General features: G+C 32.9%; 1 protein-coding gene and 1 long non-coding RNA gene across 2 annotated transcripts; both read left to right on the top strand.

Annotated features, from left to right (window-relative positions):
* The first annotated feature begins 16,494 nt into the window (after window positions 1-16,494).
* Window positions 16,495-21,042, top strand: LOC108450838 (disease resistance protein At4g27190-like). The gene is made up of 4 exons (XM_053027599.1): window positions 16,495-19,467; window positions 19,734-20,516; window positions 20,723-20,791; window positions 20,971-21,042. The coding sequence occupies exons 1-4, from the start codon at window positions 16,495-16,497 to the stop codon at window positions 21,040-21,042; spliced, it is 3,897 nt and encodes a 1,298-aa protein (XP_052883559.1).
* Window positions 21,043-21,146: 104 nt separating this feature from the next.
* LOC128292879 (uncharacterized) lies at window positions 21,147-22,202 on the top strand. The gene is made up of 2 exons (XR_008282848.1): window positions 21,147-21,472; window positions 21,810-22,202. It is a non-coding gene; the product is annotated as an uncharacterized LOC128292879 (long non-coding RNA).
* The last annotated feature ends 782 nt before the right edge of the window (window positions 22,203-22,984 follow it).

Below are 22,984 nucleotides of genomic sequence, written 5' to 3'. Positions count from 1 at the left end.
ATAGCCATCAAGAGAGAAAGATAGCAAGGAGATGATGGGGAGCAAGAATATCAAGTTGGATTCAAGAAATAGAAGCTGGAGGAGAGAGAAAAATCAAGTTAAAGATTGAAGTCAATAAGAAAAGGTAATAACATCAAGATTTCAATATATTTTTAAGTTTAATATTGTTGAAAAAGCATGGAATTGATGTTGATTTAGAGTTTTCTTATATATGGTCTTATGTTCTTGTCATGTTAGTGAAGAGAAAATAAGAGAAAGTAATGAAAAATAGTGTAAAGAAAGAAAATAAGGGTGTTATAAACATGGTAAATAATACCTTGCACTAAAACAGATTTTAGACAAAGACAATAGTCTAAATTTGAAAAATCACCAAAATTGTGGGAATAGAATTAGAGGTTAAATAAAAAATTAAATTAAATCTTATTGAGTCTAGTTTCTTATAAAAGAAATGGTGTAAGAAATGAAATTGTAAATTGTGATATAGAGTAAATCTTGTGAGATAAGGTCAGAATGATTTTGGGTTCCTCTGTTCTGACTTTGGAAAATCATAAAACATTGGAGAAAAAGAATTATGTATGAGTCTATTTTCAAGAGAAATAAACAGAAACATCATTTGAATTCTGTACAATGAGATAATTAATTTTTAGTTAAGAAGGGTCGGAATTGTCAGACAGTAGAATAAGGGTGAATTTAAAGAATAAACTGTACTTATTGGCTGAACCAAAAATTATGAAAATTTTATGGTAATAAGATACATAAGTATAGTTTCATGGAAAATTATTGGATCTTAATTTCGAGTTCTGTAGCTCAAGATATAAATAATTTAGTGACTATGACACAGTTGGACAGCTTGAATATTCATAAAAGTAAATAATAAAAATTATAGATAATGTTACTTACAAGTGTGTTATATACACTAAGGATGTGGAATGGAGAGGAGGAGGAGGAAAAATATGTATGAATACTTATCTAGCATGGCTAATTTGCATGTTTTAGGCTCAGGGACTAAATTGAATAAAAGTAAAACTTTATGGGTAATTTTGTAAAAATTTTAGAAATGACCAATTTGCATGAAATGGATTATTTTATTATTTAAAATTACAAAATTAAATGAAATTATTAATTTAGCTCAAGACCGGGGAAAAACATGTTTTAAGGATTAAATTAAAAATTGTTGAAATTATGGAAAATTCTGATATTTTATAGAATTCGTGGGTTGTTATCAATTTGTTTGAGAATAACAGCTGGAAATAAGGATTAAATTGCAAGAATTTTATTTTTATTAGCCTAAGGATGAAATCGTCATTAATTAAAAAGTTTAGGGGTAAAATGATAATTTTGTTTAGAGCATCAATTGAATGTATTAGAACATGAAATAAATGAAAATGACGATCAAATTTCTTTGTAAAGATCCGGATGACTCGAATACGAGACTTGAACGTGGAAAAGAAAATATATCGGATTAATGAAATTATAAACATGAACAAGTAACGAGGTAAGTTAGTGTAACTTGAATTGTATTTTTAAATGCATGAAATATCGATATAATGAATTACCTGATTTATGTTTATGAAGAAATGGCAAAAAAATAATATTTATCATGACATGTAAATAGGTGATTATCTTTGATACGTTGATACAAGGAAATTAATTAAATTAAGACGAGTAATAAATTCAAGTACAACATATTGAGAAAAATAAGTACGTTAAGGGACAATATGTTTGATTTTAATTGGTTCCAAATATGAACGTCAATTGAAATGAAATATTTGATAAATAAATCGGTAACTCCGGTAATGCTCTATAACTCTATTCTGGTGACGGATTCGGGTTAGGGGAGTTACAGTAATAGTTTGTTGGTTTGTTGTCTAGGGCTTGGGTGGGGAGTTTGGTTGTCACATCCGAAAAACTAGGTTATTAGAATTGGGTAAAGGATCAGATATTAGAATCGAGTACCGAAAATAGGATTAGAGCATTTAATAATAAAATATTAAAATAATTATCGGGTATAAAATTAAGTGGTGAAAATTAGGATTAGGTGGTCTGTTATTAAATAACTTAAAATGGGTTTTAAAAATAAAATTGAATTTAAAATAATTTAGAAAAAAAATGTGTTTTAATTAAACTAATGATTGATTTGAAAAACAAGGAGACACTAGGAGTTTTTAAAAGGCAAGTTTTTCTTAATTTAAAAAATCTATTCATTTCACTTATTTCTTTAAAAGAACCTGACGTCCTTTCCCTTTCATTTTAGTTTCACATTCAAAATTTTCAAAATTCAAATATGATATTCTCTCTAAAAATTAACTCATCCTTAGTGATTTCCTAGCTACCTAAACAACTCATCACTTTATTTTAAAGAAAAATCATTATATCCTTATCAAATTCGTCATCATTCAACTTCAAATTAGCTCCACACCTTGTTTTCTTTAAATTGAGGTAATCTCTTGACTTATTATCATTAGATTAAGGTTTTTGCTTTTCTAATTCAGAGTTTAACCAAGTGTGTTTGAGAGTTTTTAATATTTAAAGCTTTTTAATCAAATTTTAGTTCAACAATGGAGAAATTTGATATAATGAGTAAACCTACTATTTTTAATTGATTTCTAACCAATTTTAAACTAAATAGAAGGTATTTGAACTGAATTTGATAGATCAATATCCAATTTTAATGAATTTCAAGTTTCCCTTTTTGTGTGTTCATACAAGCTTGATTTTTCAAAAATTTTAAATTCGCGAGATTAGGTAAAATTAAAGGTTTATATTGTCACATCTTAAAAATCGAGTTAGAAGAAATTGGATTAGTGAAACCAAGAGTGGTTACATCCTAATTTTTGAGTTAAGATTGTGAAAATTTTGTCAAGTAATTAATCTGGTTTAACGGTTAAAGGATGTGAGTAGTGTGTGTGTCGTTTTGGGTTCAAATCTTTTTCCTTATATTTTGTTATATTTTGCCTAAACCCTTGTCTTTGAACATCTGGCCTATAAGTTATTTTCATTCAACTAATGATAAGAATAAGACTATTAGTTTAGTGGTGAGGAGTTAGTTTACCTTTAAGTCTTGTGTTCGAAACTTGTGATGCGCATGAGCGTAATGTTTTTGTTCTTTGCACTTGTTAGTTATGGAGTTTAATTTAAATTATAAAAAAAATGGTAGGAGGGATTTGGATTTGATTAAATCTCTTATTTGTTTTATTTTTAATTTATTTGTTTGACCAAATCCATTTTTTCCCTGCAACTGTCCAATTTTCACCCTCTATTTGTTGCACGTTCTTCTTCTTTTCCTATACTATGCAATTGCTTTTATTTTCTTTCTTCATCTTGAACTCTTTTCTTCCCTAGTTGGATTATTTCTGGGTGTTTCTATTTTAGTTCGTGTGTATTGTTGCTTTTGGATCGCTAGTCGTTTGTGGCATGAAGGGATCGAAAATGAACTTCCTCTAGTGGAGTAGGCTTAATTTTGGATTTTGTTTTAGAGAAGTAATAGAAATTCATTTTAGGGACTGGTTTTGATAAAATGATGTTCATTTGGTTGAGATTTTGAAAAGTTGTTGGTTCGTGAGTTCCTAGTTGTATGGTTGATCAATTTCGATATCAGGTGTGTGATCTAACCCAAAAAACTCATTAGAAATTTGGAAGAATTGTGAAACAGTTTCTATTTTCAAAATTGCCCAGCCCCACACAGTTGTATGTCAAGTTGTGTACTAGACCGTATGGAACACACAACCGTGTAAAATTACATGGACCGTGTGGATCACACGATCTAGGTTCCTGGGTCGTGTGGGCAACATGGCCATGTAGGCCTTTCGGGCCAATTTTGAGGCTCGATTAGGGGCTAATTAAAGGACTTAAAAAGTAGGCCCGTGGGTATTATGTAGGCCCAGAAAAGCATAAGTTTCAATAAACGAACATGGGTAAGTGTTGGAGGTATGTTAAATAAGTTTCGACAAGTATAATATTGTGTTATGATTTGGTATAAGTAGGTACATGAGTTAAGCTTGTGTTATATATATATATATTATCCGTTCTAATAAGCTATCCGATTCGACTATGTAATATGTTATGCTACGATCTGTATAAGTTATGTGTTATGTTATGTTTTGTTTAATATATGTTTATGTATGCATGAAATACAACCTATGTGATATATTTATGTTAATGTGACTTTGCATATGCATTGGGGTGGATTATGATATGATGGAAGAAGTGTTACATGGCAGTTTTACTGCAAATATATGGCAGCTAGAAAACAAATTTTTATATGGCAGCTCAGCTGCATATTTGTAAGTGGCGCACCGCCATATATTGGTGTGATTGGACGGATGGACTTTTGTAGTCCTATTTGGTGTGATTGACTGGACGAAGTTAGTGGCGGATGGGGATAGGATCTATGTCCACATTTGTTCTAGTATGATATATGTGTTTATGAAAACATAAAATTTTGATCTGAAATATGTTTGAAAATATGATATTCTGATCTAATACATGTATCTAATTATGTGATATGCTCTGTTATGTAATATGATATGAAATTCTGATCTAATAATTGTATATACAAAACCCACAAGATATTTCTCGTTGTAGGTCGGGTCACACGCTGGGCTTCTATCTCACTCGTTTGTTTAATACGTTTCAGGTGAACTTCTTACTTAGGACCGGATAGCTTGTGAAAGCTCAGAATGGTCTTTCAAATAATATGGTGTGATTTATGTTAATTAAGATTTTTGAACATTTGGTTTTGGACTATGTTTTTGAATTTAGTTTTGTTTTTGGGTTTTGATTTGTTTGTCGGTTTTTAGAAGTTTTAACGTAAAACTGCAAAATCATACAAGCTAACAAATTAGAATTCAATTTTCACTAAAACAAGTTAAGGACTTTTAGTTGCAAACTTAAAATGGGTTTTATGAAAATTTATATCGAATTATTTAGAATATGCCCAATTGGCGAACTAAACGTTTTCAGTTATCAAGATCACGGTTTCCAAATTATCATCTCTAAAATTACTGATGTAAAGTTTTAATCAAAATTACGAGTTTTATAAAGCAAGCAACATAAGCACAATGATTTAGAAAATTTTGGACTTTAAGTTAGTAATTGATGGAGTCCCATAAGCATTTTAAGAGTGGCAAGTTTTTCTATCAATGATTATTTTAGGTTTTGTATTGAGTCACGTTTTGGAAAGCAAAGATTTTTATGTATTATTGTAACCTTCCAGATTTGGCCATAACGTCTAGCCTGGATTTAGGGTGTTACATATATTTTTAATAATAGGTTAAATAGGATGTTTAGAAACTTAATTAAGGTTTAGGAACAAAAAATGAGTGTGGAAACCTCATATTCTGAAAAAATGAGTTGATTTTCTGTATGAGAAAAGTGAGCTTAAAGTGGTGATTTTGCTACTGTTTGTTTGAGTTTAAAACTGTTAATAATGTGCTTTTAATGTATTTAATGTGTATGCAAAGTGCCAGACTCATTGGGAGCTTCTACGAGTAAGGCAAATGGGAAATAAAAGCTCATTTGAGATCGTTGGACGAAGGCTTCGACTAGGTGAGTGGTTTGAATTGTAGCTCTTATGCACGATTTCTAATGTCGAATGGGGGCTTAGGTTGGTCTAAACACATAATATAAGTTCGAGAGTAAGTAACTCTACTTGAATTGTATCCTATTACATCTGATACTTGTATGTGAGCTTGTGAAATATTTAAGAGAGTGATATGTGAATATGACTGTTTGTTAAAAGAATTGCTAAATTTATACACACTATTATGTTTTAGACTGATTATGGCTCTTTTGAGCAAGCATAATTACATACTCATTTTACCTCTTTATTAATATAAGGCATTGTTATTGTTGTTTCACTTTATTTTTTTGTGTGTATAAATAAACCGATTAATAATAAAGTCCTGAGAATAATATGATTATTCTTAAAAGGTTCTTAGTCAAGTATTATTATGGGCTTGGACAATAATAATACATTGAGTCTAATGTGTAGTTGATTGATGACAAAATATTGTCATTGACATAAGGATGTCAAAATCATCACATGAGTATGTGTTAGAGAACAACATACTGGACTAGAACAACATACTGGACTAACTTGCCATGAGTATGTTTCTTAGATTATCATGTAATAGTTACAAACGTTACTCATAGTGATAACTATGTATATGATCCTCAAACTTGAGATCATCATTGTCCCAACATCATGAGTTGTATGTTTTGATACAATCAAACATCTACCATAACAGGTTGACTATAAAGACTGATGTTGGATATGCCACAATCCATGTTGTAGGATATGGTTGATTAAGATAGGATTTATCCCTCGTACATAATGGGAGTAATATCTTTGGCCACTTGATGAAGTGAAACTAGAAATGCATGGACATGCTCAAATAAGTTGATAAGAGATATTACATTTATTTGTTTATTGTAGTCTATTAAGAATATCAAGGAATATGAGATTGGACTATACAAGTGTGACTATACCATAACTTGTGTCAAATCTTGGTATAAAGGATAAAAAGATATAATACATGAAAAGTTTATCACATAAAGGTTATGTCAAATGATGACTTCTTGTAACTTGGGTAGTAATGATGCATTACTAGATGCCACTCATTGCTTATAACATTAGAAATGTTCAAGTATTACTACCAATGTTACAAAAACCTATAAGGTCATACCCTATGGTTAAAGCGAGCAGATTCACGCTAATAGAATGGGCGTATACCCTCCTACATACAACTATGGAAGATTTTTATCAATGGCGAATAAGTATCACCTGGCAGATAGTATCCCCCAGTGGATAGCATCGTTTGGAGAACAATATTCTCCAATGCATTATTGATTATATATATTTCCATGTCACATTATGCCAATATATCACTATGTTTGCCTTGTGATATGTTTGGTGTTATGCCATGGTTACATGATTTAGTATGTTTTCTTTTAACTACAGATTTTATGTGTAACTGTGGCAATTCCTTGTACACTCACTAAGCTTGGAAAAACTCACACTTCATTATATTTATTTTGCAAAAAAATTGTAATGCCCCAAATTTTTGGATTTTTGAACATGTTTGTTTGTCAAGTAATTTGATTTCGTATGTTGGTTAAGTGTCTTAAAGGTTTGCCTTTGGTCTTATGTTTGAGCTCCATGGTGCGCGAGTGTGGTAAAATTTTTGTGTGGGCTTTTGTTGGGTATTAGTGTTGTATTTGAATTCTATAATAAAGGTCTGATAGTTAGGATTTGAATCAAATTTATTTTCTATTTTATTTTAGCATAATCTCATCAAAGACCTATTTTATTTCCAATTACAAACGTCCAAACTTCCACATCCCCTTTTTCACGTTACTTCTTCTTGTTCTTCAATTTTGGTAGCACATTTTTTTGTTTCTTTCTCTTGGGTTCTTTGCTTTTCTTTCCTTTTTTTTTTTTGGTTTGATTCCTACGTATTGTTGACGATTCAACGTGGGTCGTTTGATTGGCTTTTGGTTGCGATTTTAGTTCCATTAATAGCATATGTGTGGTCATTTGTTTTTCCCTTGTTGCTATTGTTGGTGGTTCATTCATTCATTGTTCTAGGGTAGTTTTGGTTTTGGTTTTTGTACTAAGTGATGTTAAATGTATCGTGATTCTTGGGTAGGCGAAGTGTTGTAAGCTCAAGTTCCTCTAGGGGAGTAGGTTAGGTGTTGGACAATGTTTCAAAGAAGTAAGTAATCAAATTTCGGTTTAGAGGTTTGAAATTTCGTTTAAGGATGTGTCATGTTTGAGGATATTTCTTTCGATTAATTGATATGATTTAATAAATGATTGTAGATTTCATGAGTTCTAGGAGCGTGGTTAATTGTATTTTCGATCAGGTGAGTTCTAAAAACTCCAAAAATCGTGAATCAGAGGTTGTTTTTTGACACGGCCATGTGGTAGACCATGTGGCCAGGCCGTGCGTGGCACACTACCTTGTAAAATTTTGCAGACCACGTGGGCAGGCCATGTTGACCACATGGGCTAGGTTTTTGCGCCGTGTGGGCCTTTTTGCCCAATTTTAGGGGCCGATTAGAGGCTGTTTGAGGGACTCAAAATTTGGGTTAGTAGACATCGTATGGGGTCAAAAAAGCCTAAGTTTCAGTATGTAAAAGTATACGGTTAAGCTTAGGAGGTATGTTAAGTAGGAAAGGTACCATTTAATCATGTGATATGCTATGATTGATATGAAAATTATGTAAATACGCATGCTGTATGATTTATGATACATACAAGTATGATATATGATATATGATTTGTTTATGTTAAGGGGTGGGATTTAATATGATGGAGGAAGTGTTATATGGCAGTTTATACTGCAATTATAGTGACTAGTCCACAAATTTGTGTATGGCAACTCAACTACAACTATATGAGTGGCACATCGCCACATTTTGGTATGATTGAATGCATGGACTCTTGTAGTCCTATATGGTGTGATTGGCTAGACAGAAATGGTGTGTAGCGGATGGGGGTAGGATGTAATATGATATGATATGTTATGCAATGCTTTGCTACGATATGACATGATATGATGCGATATGATATGATATGACCTAATATGGTTCAGTGGGATTATAATATGCTGTGAAATAGTTCTACTAATTATTAATACTTGTACTGTCTTTATGGGCTTAATCACACACTAGGCTTAAAGTTCACGTTCTTGTTTGATTTGTTTTAAGTGATCCTCTGACTTAGAATTGGACAACGACTCTAGAGCTCGAGTTTCATGTTTTTGATTTAAGAACTATGGACTATATTTTTGTTTAATATGGATATTTTGGACTTTCTTGGGTTTTGTTTATTTTTGGACATTTTATGTTTTGTTTAGGTTGTTAGGATTATTCTGGTATTTATTACGCATAAGCCTTAAACTTTTAAATGATGCTTAACTTAGATGACTAAAGCTAATAAACCACATTTTTATAAACAATTTGCTATATGGTTTCTCCCCTGCAAGACCAATTGACATTCTTTAAATATTTTAGCTCGCAAATGTTTTCAAATAAATTGGTTTTGAATTTAGTAATATTTTTAAGATGTGATTTTGAAAATTGCTATGTTTTACAAAGAGTTAATCAAATTTATTTTTCTTTTCGCTGAAAATGAATTCTATAATAAAATTACCCTTTTGTTGCTTTTGCTTATACGATGTAATCTCCATAATCTAACCGTAACGTCCAGGTTGGGTATGGGGTGTTACAAAAATAGCTTCTGTGGGGAGGGGAAAGTGTGCAAGTGGTGATAAAAAAAAAAGGCAATCTTTTGAGTAGGTGACTTAGTTTGATTTTGCAAATAATAAAGGCAATGTGGGACTCATTCTTAGAGGGAACTAGATTTTTGTTTTGTTAAAGGGTTGTAATAAGACATTATGGACTATTTAATTGGTTTTTGAGACTTTGGATTGTTTTAGAATGTCACTTCAAATGCTTGAATGAGTATAAAAATTAATGGGTGGTATGTATGGTGAATTCGTATGCGAGATATTTGGCTAATATGTGAAATGCAGGTGAAATAACATGCTAGACATTGAGGTGAATTTTAAATGATTTATTGTTATGAAATGGACCTTTGATTCACTTAAAACTGTATTGGAGGCAAAATTGGTATGCTAAACAAATTGGTTGTGGACTTGTATGTGCATGCTAGTATAGATAATCAGATGAAGTGTTAAATCATATTATTTTATATTTTAATGACTGTAAGCTTGTTTTGTGTATTCTATGTATGCTATATAATATGTTAGATTAAGGACATTTGGCATGTTTTGCGGTCATCGCAATTTAGTCCTAACTTTTATACTATGCAATCAAAGTCCTTAAAAATTATAAAATGTTTTGAAAATTTCCATTCCAAGTTTTATAAGATTAATTTCATAATTTTTCTGCCAATTTTATAAAAGGATAATTTTTGAATATTTTGCCAAAATTACGATTTAGTCATTAACCTTCATTTTTAAAATTAAATGATTTTACTTATCGGTTCTAGTCTTTTCTTCCAATTAATGTTTTAAATAATATGCCATAGCATGTATGTATGTTTATGTTTGTGGTTTTATGAATGTTTCATGTGTCTTATGTAAAAAGACATTTTACCCTTGAATGTTATTTTGATGGTTTTGCTAAAAGAGCATGGTTTTAGGGCTTGCGTGTTTAATTTCATTTATTTATTGATAATTAAGTGTGTACCCATATGGTGTGAATGGCGACTTCTGTGGTGTGTTTTGGTGGTAAGTATGGAGAGTCACGTAAGTGGCTAATGTGATGTTTCAGATTTGAGTTGAACCCTTTCGATAGAGTTTGAGCACCACATTTAATGTAACACCCTAGGAAAATCCTACATCGACAAAGTATGGGAGAAACCTGGACTATATAAAGGAGTAGCAACAGTTAAGTGGTAAGAGGCCTTTTTACGGGTGTGTGGGTGCTTCCAAGAACAAAGTCGTGAGGGCCATGTACGCCCAAAGCGGATAATATCTTATCGAGTTGGGTGTTGGCTATGACATTTATTGGTATTAGAGCCACTCGTCGTGCCTATTGGGCAATGGTGGGGCAAACCTCAACAAGGACGCTGAGTCCCTAAAGGGGTGAATATAACACCCTAAGTAAATCCCACATCAGCAAAGCATAGGAGAAACTTGGACTATATAAAGAGGTAGTAACACTTAAGTGGTAAGATGCCTTTTGGGGGTTTATGGCCGCTCTTGAAAACAAATCTGTGAGGGCCATATGCACCCAAAGTGAACAATATCTTATCAGGTTGGGTGTTGGCTATGATAGTTTGGTTTGTAGGGGGTCGTTGTTGGCAAGAAGATGTTTATCGGGGCAAAGGAGTTAGTAGAGTTGGTGGAGTTGGAAGGGTTTGGGGGGTTGAAGGTAGCATCATTCTAAGATGAAGTCATTTTAGTCCATGTTCACTGCACCAATTGTTGATACAATGTACAACAAGGGGAAGAGATATGGAAGAGGGAGGAGTGTATGATGATGTTAAGTAAGGCCAGTTTACTTTGAGAGGCGGAGAGATGGAAAATGACAAGAGGATAGGTTGCTTCCAAGAAGGAAGGACTGCTCAAGGTAAGTTAAGAGCACAAAGAGTTGATCCTTTCTTTATCGTTGGAAGTGTAACAGCCCGATTTTGGGTCTAGTTAGAATAGTAGTTTCGGGACCATAGATTTGACATAGAAAAATGTGTTTTATTATATTTTTATGGTCTACATTTTTATGGAATTATTTTTTAAAAATTTCGTTCAAAAATTTTGACGTTTGGGAACTCAATTTAGTCAAAAGGACTAATTTGTAAAAAGTGCAAAAGTTGAGTTCTACATGCTAGAGGTGTCCAATTGTTATGAAATTTTAAATTAGAGGTCCTTATATGGTAATTAGACCATTTTTTAAGTTGGTGGACAAAAATGGATATGGCTAGGCATGTTTCCAAAGTTTTTCATTAAGGGCATTTTGGTCATTTAGTTATTAAAATGAATTAGAAACAAAATTAAAAGCCAATTATTGTCCATCTTCAACCCATTGGCGGAATTTCACGTGAGGAAGACATAGCTAGGGTTTTTCAAGCTTCCAAGCTCGACTGTAAGTCCGTTTTAGCCCCGTTTTTAATGTTCTTTACATTTTTTAGATCCTCGTTGCTCAGTTTACCTATTTCTACCAATATTTTGAGCTAGGGTTTATATTTAAAATTTTACCCATGGATTACATGCATGTATTTTGATGTTTTATGGAAGAATATGAATGTTTGGAGTGTGATAAACAACTTTTACTAAGTTATTTTTGATGAAATTGCATAAAAAGACTAGTTTGTAAAAAGTTGTAAAATGTGTGTAAGTGTGTGATTTAGTGCAAATTGTGGACTGCTATAGTTATGAAAATGGTTGGCTATACCTAAAATGCAAGGAAATTGAATAAAAATTATTTTTCAAGCCTAGGGGTAAAATCGTAATTTTGTGAAACTTTAGGGGTAAAATTGTAATTTTTGCCATAGGATGTTTTTTAGCTGATCTGAATAATGTGAGCATCGAATAAGTCAAATGAGTTATTATAGACCAAGAAAGACATGGAATTGACTTTGATCGGGGAAAGGAAAAGATTGTAGACTAAATTGTAAAATTACTATATTTTTTGCACCGAGGTAAGTTTGTATGTAAATAGTATATCATTTTTATTTATGTTACAATATTTTGTTATTATATGAAATGTGGTTGCATATTGAACGATCACTTGATGTAAATTATGAATTGAAATTGATTATGGATGAATTTGTAAAAGGTTGAAAAGTGAATAATTCCCCGATTGGACCTTCGGAATAGAAAAGATACGAATAATCCGTTGTGAGAACAAATGTGTAGTACTATGTGCTTAAAATGGTTTTAGGTCATGTGTGTAGTACTAAGTGCAGGCTACTACGTGTACCAGATGGTTAGGTCGCATGTGTAGTACTAAGTGTAAGCTACTATGCATACCCGATAGCTTTGATCACATGTGTGGTACTAAGTGCAGGCCAATATGTGTAAGAGATGGTTTTGATCACAAGTGTGGTACTATGTGAAGGCAACTTTATGAAGAAGGTAGCTTTAACTACAAAGGTGGTACTATGTGCAGGCCACCGGGTCTCTATTATTATTCCGATGTGTTCAACGGGAAATGACTAGGTGTAATTGAATTTGACTATGTGATGAATAAGTACAGGTATGTGTGTGTAAACTTATAAACAATGTGCTCGATATGTGATCGAACTTTGGTAAGATTGATATGGAGTAAGTGTTACAATGAAAGTTACTACAAAGAAAACATGAAAGAGTGAAATTTAGTAATAAAACAGTTTTGGACAGCAAAAGTTGTGCAACTCTGAAAAATCACCAAACATGGTTGAAATAAAATTAGAGGTTGAATAAGATATGTCTCATTTCATATAAAGGAAACGATGTAAGCAAAAGAATTTCATATTATGAGATATTTGAATTTTTGTGAGACAGAGTCAGAATGATTTCAGAATCCCCTATTCTGATTTGGGAAAATCATGAAAATTGTACAAAAACAATTATGGGTTATAATTTATATGCTTAAAATCCTTAATTAGTCTATTTTCAAAATAAATAAACAAGAACATCATCTGAATCTCGAATGAGGAGATAATTAATTTTTAGTGAAGAGGGGTCAGAACTGTCGAACAGCGAAATAGGGGTGAATTTAAAGAATAAACTGTACTTATTGGCTAAACCAAAAATTCTGAAAATTTTATGGTAAGAATATATGCGAGTCTAGTTTCTAGAAAAATTAGCAGATCTTAATTTTGAGTTCCATAGCTCCAGATATAAATAATTTAGTGACTGTAACTCGAATAGACAGCTTGTTTTGAACTTGAGTAAATAGTGGATCTATGTGTAGTTATGATTGTATTATTTTGAAAACATATTTTGAGGATTTATAAAAGCATGTTAATATTTTTTTTATTTACATACCTACTTACTAAGCTACATGGTTACCCCCCTTTCTTTTCCCTTGTTTTATAGTGTCACTAAGCTAGCTCGGGTACGGAAATCGTCAGAGATCCATCCACACTATCATCATTTTTTTGGTATTTTGAAATTCATATTTTGAATTATGGCATGTATAGAGGACTTGGTTATTTTGTCATATGTCATAATTGATTTGGCCTAAAATGTTGGCCTTTAATATTTGATAACTCATTTTGTATAAGGCCATCGATGTTGGCTAATATTAGTTAAGTTATATGTTATGATGATGCATTTTGTAAGAGGCATGAGTTGGTTGAATGAGTGTGTAATAACTAATTATGGAAAATGTGGCATGTGAATCGTTGTGTGAAGGACACAGCCTTGGACACGGGCATATGCCCTTATTTTCAAGAAATTTTTCAATGTTCTCCAAAGTTCTCGATTTAGTCCCAGACCGCTTCCATAGTATGTTTTCGGCCTCATAGATCCATATCAGGGACTTAGTGATGAAAATTGAAAAGTTTAATTTGGATGTAAAAATTATGTCTTGGTTTTGTACGATTGCATGTATATGTTCTGGTAATGCCTCGTACCCTGTTCCGACGTCGAACACAGGTAAGGGGTGTTACAGGAAAGGTATTTATAGGAGGGATCCTCTTGTACTGTAGTGTGACGTAGCAAGTTGTTGCAATGGATAGTGGAATATTGGCATAGTGTATGTGAGTTATGGACGTAGTGGTCCTAGATAGTATGAGGTGGTTGTTATTCTTTGATGGTGCCTACTCAAAATTTGAGGTGTGTTCACACTAAGAAAAGTGTTTGTACCTAAAAAACGAGTGTCTGATGAGGTAACTTGCTGAGTGGGCAGCCTTGTCAAGGAAGCAGATGGCTAAAGCCATCTTCAAGAGGGAATAGGTGGTTAAGATCATCTTTTAGGAGGAACGAGTGATCAAAGGGACCTAACGGCGAGAGGTAGTGATTCCGGTGGTTTATTATGTTAATACGTGTCTAAGCATATGAAAATTTAACTATTCTTTATCATCCTCTCAATGTTAGTAGTTGTTGGATGCACTTACCTGTCACTTGAAGTCAACATCTACTTTTGATCTTTCGACTACCTCGGTCAATTTAGCCATGCAGGGTAAGCTTCCTCATTATATCGACAACATACCTTTCAATCACGAGATAATTGAGATGGAGCCACGAAGCACATTTATATTTCTGAATCCATTTTTGATTCTCTCCATACGATCTCCAATGCTTCTATCATTCTTCCCAATGGCCATTTGGTTGGTGTTCATTATGTTGGAAACGTTGCCCTTTAACATCCAACATTTTCTTACATAATGTCCTTTTTATTCTGGATTTCGAATTTAATTTGTTATCTGTGAAAGTTGGTTACTTGACAAGAATGATCTTACTCTTCATGTGGCTCGGGCTCTCTATTTTCAGCATAAGGTCCCACTTCAATTAAGGTAGGAATGTCACCTCGTCAAGGCAAAAAATCCCCTCATTAGTTACTTTTCAACACTGCTTGATTATTCTTTCATTGAAGTCTTGCAAGGACAAAATTTTCCAAGTGCATTAACAGTAGTTTTTATTGGACATCATAAAATAAAATAATGTTTTAATTAATATTTCTGTTAAAAAAACAACAATTCAACTCTTTTTGAATAATTGAATGTCAAATTTGACTCTTTTATAAGATTGATGACCAAATTGATAAAAAATATAAATGTAAAGGATTAAATTTGTCATTATACCTTTACAAAACAATAAAAATCTCATCACTTTCAATGAATAAAAATGAATTAAGGAAAACTAATTTTCATTTGCTATAACGATAGATTGTTTTTGTCAATAGAAAATACATATTTTTAAATGCAGTGAAAATGTTAAAGAAAAATTGAAAGTGTGAGAGCAAAGACTTAACATGTTCAAGTGGCGCTGATTAAGTTTGCTTTACCGACAAAACAAGCGAAAACTACGGATAAATCAACCAGTAGCCACTAAGATTCCTCTTGACTTGCCAATCCACTAAAAAGCAAATACTAATAATTACAATTTACAGTAATCTCATAACACAAACCCTTTGGCTAAACCAAAACCAAGAAATCCTACCTTATATTCTTCAGTGTTGGAATTTTCCAAGCACATAAACTCCAATTTCTTTGTCAAGGTTTCTCATCATTTTAGTGCTACCTTCATCTCTCTTCTTTTCTATTTCCCCTTTCCATAAAGACAAAAAAAATAAAATAAAATTCGAGTTTGCTTTTTGTGTTCAGTTTTATTTACTTTCTTTTATTCCAAAAAATACCTAATCTTCGAATCCTTTTGATTGTTTTCAACTAGTGGAGCATTTTCTCAGCACCAAGTCTAGTTTGATTTTGAAGTTCTCAATTGAGGTAAAGGTATTTATATATGCTTCATTTCTTAAATTGTGTTTAAATACATACATATATATATATATATATATATATTGATCTAATCATCTCTTATTCTGTTTTTTTCTTGAAGCAAATCAAAGCTAAAAGATGGCATTACACTCGTGTATTTGATTTTGTCAACTAGTATGAATTGATAAGCAACAAATAAAATGTAATAAAAACTTCTCAACTAAGTCTTCTTTCTTACTACTTATCTCACCAATTCTGTACCATACTTACAAAATTTCTATGGTATAAAATTATTTTTAGTTTTGCATCATATCAATTCTACTGTCGGTATAAAATTATAAGATTTCAAATACTATTTTTTTATTAAGTTTAGCATAGTATTCACTTTTTGTGTTTTGTCTACAGCTGGACTGAATTGAATAAAAGCCGATTAATTTTCGTACTTGGAATTGTCTTTCACCTTGCATGGTATGTCTAAGATATAGATGTCCATCTTCAACATTTTTTATTTCTTTAATATTTTTTTTTCTAATATAATTACTTATGATTTGTTACAGTGTTTGAACTTGGAAAATCGTATTCTTCAATAGAGCTTGTCAACAATGGGTTATGAATTTTGCGAGTCTTCTCTTTCTAACTCCGTTGGAACACGAGTTGTGGACAATGTGGTAAAGCCGGTGGGACGTCAACTTGATTATGTCCGCCGCTTTCATGACAATGTTGAAAAGCTCGTGGAAAAAAAAGGTGAACTTGTAAGGTCACGAACTCGTCTGCGTCATGAGACTGACTTTGCTGAAAGGCAGCTTTTACATATTGAAGATGATGTACGGGATTTGCAAACGAAGGCAGTGGAAATCCTATCGAATGTGGAAACTTTGGAAATGGAAATTCAACAGAATAAGAGGTGTCTCAATTGGTGTCCTAATTGGAGTTGGAGATATCGATTAAGCAAGAAAGCAATGAAGAAAACTCTGGATATATCTGAGCTTTTGGAGAAGATCAACAAATTTGGTCAACCTGGACGAGTCGGTTACCGTGCTCCTAATACCCTTCCCACCATAGAATTCCTATGCTCTAAGGAATTTGTGGTTTCGGAATCTTCAAAGATTGCTTTCCATCAAATCATTGAAGCCCTACAAGATGACAATATCAGCATGATTGGATTGTGGGGGATGGGAGGGGTGGGCAAAACCACCTTGGCTCGTGAAGTTGGAAATCAAGCTGAAAAGCTGAACTTGTTCAATAAAGTTGTGATTGCAACTGTGTCTCAAAAGCCAAACTTCGAAGCAATTCAAGATCAAATTGCACAATACATAGACTTTGATATGAAGAATGAACGAGGAAGAAGATCAGTGCAAGATTTATGGCTCAGACTGAAGAATGAACAGAGGATTCTTGTTATCCTTGATGATGTTTGGACATATATCAACTTAAAGGAGAAGATAGGAATTCCGACCGGTGAAGATCATAAAGGCTGCAAAGTTCTTTTAACAACACGCCGCCAACAAGTATGTCTTGCTACGGATTGTCAAAAGGTGGTACAACTGGGTTGTTTAGATGGCGATGAAGCTTGGACTTTGTTTGCAATGAAAGCAAGTCTAAATGGCTCTGTTGATGACGCTATTAGAAAGGTGGCAACTAAAATCATCAGAAAATGTCAAGGTTTGCCCATTGCTATAGTTCCGTTGGGAAGTGCTTTGAAAGGTAAAAGTTGTCACGAGTGGAAAACGGCATATCGGAGACTCAAAGATCGTAGATTAACTGAAATTGAAGATGTTAATGAAGAAAATGCTTATCTATGTCTTGAGGCGAGCTTCGATTACTTGAAGGGTATGGAGACGAAGACATGTTTCTTATTGTGCTCTTTATATCCCGAAGATCATGAGATTTATGTGGAGGACTTGGTGAGATATGCATGGGGATTGGAGTTGTATAAAGGCATCAACTCAATTGAAAAAGTTAGAAGCGAAGTGCTTGCATCGATTGAGATCCTCAAGAACTCTTGTTTGTTGTTAGATTGCGAAGAAAGGCATGTCAAAATGCATGATGTGGTTCGTGAAGTTGCTTTATGGATTGCATCCTCCAGAGAGGAGTTTTCTTTTGCGAGTGTTGGAACATTGCCGATGGATGAAAGTTTCAAGCATTTCATGGCAATCTCCTTCAACACTGATCAACTGGGTGAACTTCCCAAAGGATTGGTTTTCCCAAATCTCAAATTTCTTTTACTTAGAGGAACAGGTAAGGATCGCATGGAAACTTCAAGTGAATTCTTTGAGGGTATGAAAGCATTAAAAGCTTGTGCTTTGGATCATCAGTTGATATCTCGAGTTCCATTTCAATTTCAAATCAACCTTAAAACTTTGAATCTGCGTTACTCTAGATTCTCTGACATCTCAATGATTGGGAAGTTGAAGACACTTGAGATTTTTTCTTTAAGTGAATCTCGTATCTCTGAATTACCGAACGAAATTGGTGATTTAGAAAATCTAAGACTGTTGGAGTTGTCAAATTGCAAAGAACTACGAAGAATCCCTTATCGATTAATACAAAGATTGTCCAATTTAGAAGAACTATACTTTCATGGTTGTTGGTCAATGAAATGGGCGACTGAGAACACAACTGAAAACGAATGCTATTCTAGCCTATCAGAGTTGAATTTATTGCCCAAGTTGGGTGTTCTATCGTTGGATTTGGATCCTCAACATCTTCCAGATGGCTTTGTGTTTCCTAAATTATGGAAGTTTGATGTTTGGATTAGGTCCAATTGGTGGACGTCATTTAAACCTTGTCCAATCTCAAGATCTTTGAGAATAATTGACATTAAGTCCATAGATGCATGCAAGCAACTATTTGAAGATGTAGAATCTCTTGACCTAAAAACAGTGCAGGGCTATCCAAACCTTATTCCAAGCTTGGAGTTGGAATTCAGTAAGTTGACTTCTCTAGGTCTTGATAGTTGCGATGGTATGAAATGCCTAATTGATGCATCAAAGCAACAGGTGCCAACCACTGCATTCTCTAATTTGAGAAGCTTATCATTAGCATCTATGCTTGCTTTAGAAGAGCTGTGCAATGGCCCACAACCACAAGGTTTCTTACAAAAGTTAGAAACCTTGTCCTTACAGGATTGCAATGAAATGATTGGTGCAATTCCAATTTCACAAAATCTTGAAGCGCTTCAAGTTCATCAATGTGGTAAAATGCAAATGCTATTCCACACTGTTGAATTGAGAAGCATAGAACAGTGGCCCAATCATCATTTAAGCCTCCAAAGTCTAAAGGTTGTACAAATAAGTGACTGCAACAGTTTGAAATATCTCTTCCCAATGTCAGCTGCTAATAATAGCCTTGGGCAATTGCAATCTCTGGATATACGGAGATGCTCACAATTGGAAGAAATAATACAAGGGACAGAAGTGTTAAACATAAGCCCCCAAAGTCTAAGGAAAATAAGAGTAAGTGAATGCAATAAGTTGACATCTCTTTCCTCATTGTCCCATGGTCACAGGTTGCAGGAGTTATCAGTGGACGATTGTCCGCGGTTGACACCTCTTATCATTTCGGCTAAAATACAAGTAAGATTTATTAATTTTTTTTCCTCGTTAATAATTCGTGATCCCAATAGAGCAAATGCTTGTATAGCTGTTTAAAAGATATGTAGTTTTCATTTTATAATTTTGGTCTACAAACTAATCCAAATTACAGCTAGCTGACTATAGTACCATTTAATAACTCAGATAAAATTTCATTAATAGACTTTTTATGATTTGTAAGAGAAATTAATTAATAAAATGATAAGTTGTTCACTTTCTTTACACATTTTGAAATGATTTGTTTATAGAAATTGGAGCTACGGAGAATGACAAGTGAGCAATTGAGCAATTTGGATATATGTAATTGTGAAGAAGAGGAGCAGATTACTGAGAAGGATCAAACTTCATCACATGATCATCAACTCCAACCTATTTGCTTTCCTAATTTGACTCTGATTAGTATCTTCAATTGTGAAAACTTAAACTGTCTCTTCCCGATCACTGTTGCTCATGGAAGCTTTCCAAAACTTCTAAGTGCGTCTAATTTGCAAACTCTGGAGATAAGGAACTGTTCCCAGTTGGAAGAAATAATCCAAGATCCACAAGTGTCAAACATAGGCCTTCAATGTTTAAGGGAAATAAAAGTTGAAAACTGCAATAATTTGAGGTATCTTTTCCCGATGTCTATTGCTAATAGCCTTCAGGGATTGCGAACTCTACAAATAAGTCGGTGCTTTGGATTGGAAGAAATAATCAAAGCAAAAGAGGCTGCCAACGTATGTCTCCATAGTCTAATGGAAGTATTTGTACGTGAATGCAACAAGTTGACATCTCTTGCCTCATTGTCCCATGGTCACATATTGAAAAGTTTGACAAATCTAGAAATTTACGATTGCCTTCAATTGGAAGACACTTTTCCAATCTCAATGGCTCAAGGTCTTCCTCTATTGAATGAGGTTGTGTTGGAAAATTTACCTCAATTCAAAGGAAGGGGTGGAAACGAGGTTGTGCTTACCCTTTCATCATTGCAGAAGTTAAAAGTGGTGAATTGTCCTGACTTGACACCTTTTATCATTTCAGCTAAAATAAAAGTAAGCTTTATAAATTGCTCATTAATCTTTTATTTATTTTCCTCTCTTGATGATTTACTGAACTATATGTATTTGTTTAAACTTAAATAATTTGATAATTTTTAAAATTAATAAAATATATGCAAGAAAATTAATTAACAAAATGAGTGATAAGTTGTTCATTGCTTTGAACATTTTGAAATTGATGACTGATGATATGTTTATAGGAATTGACCCTTCTGATGATGAAAGGAAGGAAGAAAATGAGCAACATGATGGGGAGAGGAGGATCATCAGTCAGTACGGAATATTTAAAAATTTCCAATTTTAAAGAGTTATTTGACTCTAGCTATAATCTTTCAAGCCTGAAGTTCCTAAGTTTGATGGAACTAACTGAATTGCAAGTGATATGGAATGGTCCCATCCAAGCTGTAAACTTTCAAAATCTCACTGAACTGAATGTTGGAAACTGTAGAAGCTTAAGATACATATTCTCACCTACCATTGCTCAATATTTGCCACGATTGAGCGAGTTACATATATCTGATTGTGAATATTTGGAACAAATTATTGACAAGGATCAAACGTCATCACAACATCATCTCCAACCTATTTGCTTCCCTAGTCTGGCCGTCGTTAGTATCAGGGATTGTGAAAACTTGAAATATCTCTTTCCGATTACTTCTGCCCATGGTGGCCTCCCAAAATTGGAGGCAATAAGCATTAGAAACGTCTCCAAATTAGAGCAGGTATTTGAAGGAGATGAAGCAAATGTGAGTACGGATGAAGAGAAAGTGATACACCTACCTCAATTAACCTACTTAGACCTTGATACGCTACCAAACCTCATCAGCTTCGGCCCTGTAGGTTATCATTTTGTTTTCCCATCTTTGGAGTATTTAGACGTAAAAGGTTGTCCCAACCTAACCACAAGGTTTAGTGTTGATTCAGAGCAATCAGTGCATGCCGAAACACAGGTGCATTTCTCTCCCAAACTCAGTAATGAGCTTTAAAACTAATGTTCATCTATTTGAATTCTTTTTCTGTGTCTTTAATTTCTATGAATTAATGCAAGATTTTCATTTTGGTTGTCTGAGAGAAATTATGTTTTATGCTTTAATTACTAAATGAAATTACATTAACTGTAATTAATTTATGTTGGTTATCAGTAGTTCTTTCTGGATATCCTTGTTGCATTATTATTTTCTTTTGTTGTTAATATGTCATTATCATTTGCTCAATCATGGGAAAATTCTGTTTGCTTTCATCATCATAAACAAACAGTAATATGTCAAGCTTTAATTCGTTTTGCAGGAAAGCCAATCAGTTGATGAAACTATAGTGGAAGAATCTGTTAGAGCTCCGGAAACTACATGGCCAGCTAGTAGCAACATAAGGTGCCGGCTACACAGGGGCGAAGTCAGAACACTTTTTAAGGGGGCTTAGTGAGATTTTAACTTTTTTATAGTTTATATTTTATAAATTTTAAAAAATTAAATAAAATTTTAAGAAGGTTAAAATATAATTTTATTTTTATTAATTTAAAATTTTAAAAATTTTTAAAAGACCTAAATAATAATTTTTTATTTTCGGGGGTCGGGTCCATGCCACCCCTTCTGGGTGGCGGAAAATATAAACTGAAAAAGAAAATTTCTGTACAACTTTTTTAATAGGAAGATGCAATTGAATGAAGGCAATTATATAAAAGGAGGTTACCTGAAAATCCATCCGTTCTGAACCTCTGTTATTTGTTTCATTAAACAACTTTCCAAAAATTACTTTTATTTAAAACAGTTGATATTTTTAATGTTTGAATATCTTATGTAAAATATTTTCGTCAAACTAATAAATCATAATATTAAACAACTAAACAATAGCTATTGAGTCAATACGTAAATAAAACAAAGTTTCTAATCTACAAAAATCTTTTGTTGTATGATTTTTTTGTTATGATGATTTAAAATAGTCCATGATAAGCAAATATGTTAGTTTTATAATTATTTACAACATATTATTACAAATTGAATAATATATTTTATTTTTATTTCATTTTCATTTTTTCTACTAAATATTATCAGTATGGTTATTAATATTTTGATACGTTTAAATATTTTCATTTAATTTTTGGATCATGATTTAAATTTCATTTAAGGCAAATTACCCTATACATCACACTAAAATAAGGTTGTTTCTATTTTGGTAACTCTAAATTTTTGTCAATTTAGTCATTGACATTAGAAAATTTGTTCAAAATGGTCACTCATTTGTTATCTCATTAACGGATTGCTTACTGAACCTTCCACGTCAACATTTTTCCACAAAATTACTTGAAATTCAACATTAAGTTAATGTAACAGCGCATACCTGGCCTAGACGTTAAGACCAAGTCTGGAGGCTACACCAAATCATTTTAGAACAAACCAACCTTTAACTACTTGAAATTCAACATTCGGAAATCATGTAATTAGTTAAACCAAATATAGAATTTC

This window comes from Gossypium arboreum, chromosome 5, assembly GCF_025698485.1.
Source record: "Gossypium arboreum isolate Shixiya-1 chromosome 5, ASM2569848v2, whole genome shotgun sequence".
NCBI classification, from domain to species: Eukaryota; Viridiplantae; Streptophyta; class Magnoliopsida; order Malvales; family Malvaceae; genus Gossypium; species Gossypium arboreum.
The sequence above is the reverse complement of the archived record's forward strand: the minus strand, read 5'-3'. Positions and strand labels throughout refer to the sequence as shown.